At 51.7% G+C, this 5,958-nt stretch overlaps 1 protein-coding gene across 1 annotated transcript; it reads left to right on the forward strand.

The window, feature by feature from the left end:
- On the forward strand, positions 1-1,357 carry LOC121321100 (2-oxoglutarate receptor 1-like). Its single transcript, XM_041260007.1, has 2 exons — positions 1-112; positions 703-1,357. Exon 2 carries the CDS (start codon positions 713-715, stop codon positions 1,355-1,357), a length of 645 nt encoding a protein of 214 aa, XP_041115941.1. The 5' UTR covers positions 1-112; positions 703-712.
- The last annotated feature ends 4,601 nt before the right edge of the window (positions 1,358-5,958 follow it).

Raw genomic sequence — 5,958 nt, forward strand, 5'->3', positions numbered from 1 at the left:
CCCTTGTCAACCTATGTGGGCGTGTAAAGAACACAATACATAACCCCCTGAGAGCCTTTGAGGAAACCACTGGATAAAACAGACCAGAAGCAACTCATTGTGTAGCAATACTGTAAGTAGCACCTCTTCTTTTATACTAAAGGATTACATGGCTAGATTATTGAACAGGAAACCTGTCTGTTCAGGAAATAGAGTAAATGGGAGCAGAGTCACCTTTATATGTTCTTTGGATATATAAATGAAAGATGGAAAAAGGGCACTTCTATCTATCTTTTAGGAATTCCTTTTTTCAATCTTTGCTTCCATCTCTAGGAATCTGTTATTCTGACTGTCTATCTCACATGGACATGTGATAACATTAAATAGAACAGGTTGTTTTTTTAAAGAATTTAATGCTGTAAACAGTGTGTTAAATGAAAAATGCAATTGTGAATAAATTAACACAGAATAGCTGTAATAAATCAGAATATTCATATTTCTTGGTTATCTGGGTTTTTTTTTTTTCCCATTAGGAAAGCGAGTTAACTTGGTACAGTAGATAATATCCTTTGTTTTGTAATATTTAAAAGTGTATGTAACTTCTATCCTGCAAAGCAAATTTGTGTTGAGCACCAGGAAAGAATGAATAATGAGGGGATTACAAAAGAGGAATATTGTTTACGGAAAGTTATTTACAAACTCTGGCTCTGTATTTCCTTACAGAATTCGTGCCATGGAAGGCAATGCTTCAGACAGCGCTTCAACTTATAAACCTGCTCCCAACTGCACCAACGTTGATACTCTAATGAAGAGGTATTATCTCCCAGCAATGTATTGTATAATATTCATTGTGGGCTTATTGGGAAACCTGTTCGCCATCACAGTATATCTGGTCAAGATGAGACCATGGAAGAGCAGCAGCATCATCATGTTTAACCTTGTGGTAACAGATTTTCTGTATATGTTGACTCTGCCGTTTTTGGTATACTATTACACCAATGGCGATTCCTGGACCATGGGAGATTTCACGTGCAGGTTTGTGCGCTTCGCTTTTCACTTCAACCTCTACGGGAGCATCCTGTTCCTCACCTGCCTCAGTGTCTTTCGCTACGTCGCCATTGTCTACCCCTATCGAACTCAGGAGGTGCAAAAGAAACGGTGGGGCATCCTTCTTTGCACCATTGTCTGGGCAACTGCAGCAGTGGCAGTCACCCCCATGACGACAATGATCTCTCTGGTTGAATTGCAGAATGTTACGCAATGCTTAGATTTTGCGAGCAATGACTTGGAAACAGTTTGGTGGTATGGCTGGCTTTTGACAGTGCTGGGGTTTACTCCACGGATTGACAATGTCATAGCACGGGATGGTCTTTGCTAACATGCGTTGTTACACGGTCGCCTGTGAAGGCGTAACATGCCTGTACTCATGTCTGAACTTGCTGACAGGCGGGGGAGACAGAGTACATGTAACAGGGAGAGATCTGTGCTGACTCTGCTGGCGTGTTCACAGGGCTGCAGGAAGAGGGCGGCAGTCGTCCAACAACCGCCTGTGAGTCATGGCAGTGACACGGGGAGGTGGGAAAGTGGGTGTGTGGACTTTCCCCCTCTCTGAATGGCTGAGAGGCGCGTCTTGGGAGATTGTTAGCCCTATAAATTAACGCTCTGTTGTTTCCTCAGGTCTGCCCTGTTAAACGCGCTGAGAGTGCGGAAGCGCTGGTCAACGACCGAGAACCAGCTGGGAGAGAAAGAAACGGAGGTTCAGAGCGAGACATTGAGGGCGGGGAACCCTTGGGCAGACCCCTGATTAGTATATCAGAGCAGGCTAGTGAGCCGGCAGTGTAGGACGGTGATCCGGGTCGCACGGGCAGCGGCGACCGGGATATCGCTGCAAAGTGCAGCACCTTTTCTTTGTAGTTTTTGTTACTGTTTTATTTTCCCTGTTTCTTTGTGCCTTCTGTTTTGAATTATTGTTTCGAAGCACCTGCAAGGGCGCCGGTATTGTGTACCATCGCTTGGTATTCCCGTGGTTCTGTTTACCATAGTTGGTAAATCAGACCACGGACAAACAGCGCCATCTGCGGGATTAAAGAAAAAACAGCACCCCTGAAATAAAACTGGGCACCTGTGCGGTGTTGCCAAATTCACCTGTCTGTCTCCTGTGTCAGTGAATTACCCACCACCCTTCCACACGTGGTGTCAGAAGTGGGATTCACTGGCACTGCCCCAAGCAGTGCAGCTACAGAAGGAGCAGACTAGCAATGGATGCTACCCAGTTTGCCGCAATGATGGACCTCCTGCGCCAGACGCTCACCGCGGCAGTGCAGGGGGCGGCTAGACCCGCAGCTCCAGACCACTCCCTACAGAGACCCACCAAAATGACGGCCGAGGATCGACCTGACGCCTACTTGGAGGTGTTCGAGGCCATGGCGATCTCGGCCGGGTGGCCCCAAGCCCAGTGGGCTAGCTATTTGTTGCCCCAGCTCACCGGGGAGGCTCAAGCAGCTGCGAGGACGCTGTCCCCGGAGCACATGCTGGATTACCCCCTGCTGAAGGCAGCCATCCTGAATCGTGTGGGAGCCACACCGGAGGGCTACCGGAAGAAATTCCGGGAGGAGCAGTTTGCGGCGGGGGAGCACCCCCGAGCTATTGCCCACCGGCTAAAAGATTACGCCATGGGCTGGCTGAACCCGGACGCGGTCACCAAAGCCAGGTTGGTGGAGCTGGTCGTGGTGGAGCGGTTTCTGGAGTGTCTGGCCCCGGGACCTCGGCTATGGGTCCAGCGACAGGCACCAGATACTCTGGATCGGGCGGTCGAACTGGCGGAACAGTACCAGGCGGCGGAGCCAAGCCTGCGAGACCGTCTGGGAGGAGCGCGGCCACCGGATTGACCCCTCAACTGGCCCCGGAGAGGGCGAGGGGACTGGGGGGAAGGGGTAGTTCAGGATTTGGTCGGGGGGTGTTGGCGGGAGCTCCCGGCCCGGGAACTGGGGCAGGGTGGGGATACCCACGGGCTGCTGCAGTGTCGGACCGGGGTCTCGCGCGGACGCCTTATCGGCGAGCCCCTTTTATGGCTCCAGTGTTTCCCCCTCTTGCCAAAACTTCGGGGAGAGAAACCAGCCCACCAAGGTGTTGGACGTGCAGGGAGGTGGGCCACCTCGCCCGGGATTGCCCCGTGATGGAGTGTGACCTCAGCCGACCAGGTAGGCACGTTCAATTACCTCAGTCACTTCAGCACACGGGTTTTGTTATTCCTGTGACAGTGGATGGTACAAAAACCCAGGCTCTCCTGGATTCAGGGTGTGGTCAGTAACAGTACAGGAGAGCCTAATCTCACCGGGGCATAAACAAATATTGGGACGGGTGCATATTAAATGTATTCATGGGGATGTCCGCTCCTATCCCAAGATCAATGTGTGTATGACTATTGGCCAGCAGGTGACGCAGGTGCGGGTAGGATTATGTCCTCGATTGCCGGTACCAGTAGTTCTGGAATGGGACTGTGAGCAGTTTAAAGATTGGTTGACTGCTCTGACAGCCCCGTCTTCTTTATTGGCTAAGAAAGAGGAAGTAATTGGAGAGATTTTTCCCTTTCGCGATCCAGAATGGTTTTGCCATAGATTTAAACCCCGTAAAACTAAACGGGAGCGCCGGATCGCTAAGAATGAGGGCTGGCAATGGAGGGAGTCGGAGAAGTTTCAGGTGGGGGCGGTTGGTGAAGAGTCCGGGGGGGAGGTCACGGAGCCAGCGCAGGGGTCTGGCTCGGCTGCCTCTGCTCGGGACCGACCTGACCCCGAGTTGGAAGCCATGGGAGCTGATTTCTCAGCTCGCTCCCGTGACTTCCGACTCGAGCAAGGGTGTGACGACGTGCTGGGCAGGCTCTTTGACAAAACAGCGGTGGTTAATGGTCGGGTGGTCGAGCCCAGACGCGCTGCCACGTACCCCCACTTTGAAATTGATTGAGACCTGCTGTACCGTGTTGATAAATTACCCCAGACCGGTGAAGTGCGTCATCAGTTGCTCATTCCTCAGCCCTTTAAGGAGGATTTGTTGCAGCTGGCTCACGCTATTCCCCTGTCTGGTCATTTGGGAAGGGATAAAACTAAAGCAAGGTTTGTGTCACGGTTCTTCTGGCTGGGGCTGGATGGCGATGTTAAGCGGTTTTGTGAACGTTGTGGGGAATGTCAGAAGGCCAGCCCTAGAGCCATTCCACGAGCCCCACTGGTGCCTTTGCCCCTAGTGGAAGCTCCGTTTGAGCGTATTGGGATGGACATAGTTGGGCCACTAGAAAGGAGTGCGGCAGGATACACCCACCTACTTGTCATTCTGGATTACGCTACGCGTTATCCAGAGGCAATTCCCCTCCGATCTATGTCCGCTAAGTCTGTTGCCAACGAGCTTGTGAAGGTTTTCTCCCGGGTGGGAATTCCCAAGGAGATACTAACCGATCAAGGCACCAATTTTATGTCCCGGCTAATCCGCGGAACATGTAAGCTTTTGGGAATTAAGACCATTAGGACCTCGGTGTTTCATCCTCAGACCGACGGTTTGGTGGAACGCTTTAATAAGACCCTTAAGAACATGTTGCGCAGGTTTATTCGTAGTGATGTGCATTACTGGGACCAGCTGATTCCTCCCCTTCTCTTTGCGATCAGAGAGGTACCCCAGGCTTCCACGGGGTTTTCACCATTCGAGCTGTTGTATGGGCGGAGACCCCGGGGCGTGCTCGATCTGGTCAGAGAGATGTGGGAGGAGCAGCAGGACAATTCGACCAATACCGTCCAGTATGTGTTGGACCTGCGCAAACGTCTTGAGTCTGTGGGGAAATGGGCGCATGACAATTTGCAGCAGGCGCAGCACAGACAGGAGACACAATATAACCGAGGAGCCCGGTTGTGCACATTTCAGCCAGTTCTGAGTCGAAACTCTTGTCTAAGTGGCAAGGACCCTTTGAGGTTACACGCCAGGTTGGGAAGGTGGACTATGAGATCTGCCAGCCGGAGCGACGTACAGAGAAACACATTTACCATATCAATCTCTTAAAGCCTTGGTTGCAACCAGAGGCGTTGTTAGTGGCGCATGCAGATGACGTCACGGACCTGGGACCTGATCTTTCTGTGTTGGCAAGAAAAGGATCGGTACAGATTGCTGAGAATCTGACACCAACGCAGAAATGTCAGGCTCACGGTCTGGTGGCGGAGTTTCCTGACGTGTTCTCTTCCGTCCCGGGGCAGACTCGAGTAGCCCATCATCACATTGATATTGAGCCGGGGGCGCTAGTTCGGGTAATAAAAGCGGAAATTGACGAAATGCTGAGACTGGGGGTAATAGAAGAGTCCCAAAGTGACTGGAACAGTCTGATCGTTTTAGTCGATAAGCCAGACGGGTCAACTCGATTTTGCATTGATTTCAGACGAATCAATGAGAAATCGAAGTTTGACGCTTATCCGATGCCCCGAGTAGATGAGTTGCTGGAGCGTCTAGGCACGGCTCATTTTATGACAACACTGGATTTAACAAATGGGTACTGGCAGATACCCCTGACCCCGGAATCTAGAGAGAGGACGGCGTTTTCGACTCCCTTCGGGTTGTACCAATTCAGGACCATGCCCTTTGGGTTGCACGGAGCCCCCGCCACTTTCCAGCGGATGATGGATCGCATCTTGCGGCCCCATCAGCAGTACGCCGCTGCTTACATAGATGACGTGGTTATCCACAGTGAGGATTGGCCGAGTCATCTGTGTAAGGTGGCGGCGGTGCTGCAATCCTTGCGGGAGGCGGGGCTCACTGCTAACCCAAAGAAGTGTGCCATTGGGAAGAGTGAGTCGGAGTATTTGGGGTATCGAGTAGGGGGCGGCCAGATCAGACCGCTAGTTGCTAAGGTGAAAGCCTTGGCTGACTGGCTGGTTCCTACCAAAACCCAGGTGCGCTCTTTCTTGGGACTAGCGGGCTATTATAGAAAGTTCATCCCGAGCTTCGCTA

The sequence above is a fragment of the Polyodon spathula genome, chromosome 9, assembly GCF_017654505.1.
Source record: "Polyodon spathula isolate WHYD16114869_AA chromosome 9, ASM1765450v1, whole genome shotgun sequence".
Taxonomy (NCBI): domain Eukaryota; kingdom Metazoa; phylum Chordata; class Actinopteri; order Acipenseriformes; family Polyodontidae; genus Polyodon; species Polyodon spathula.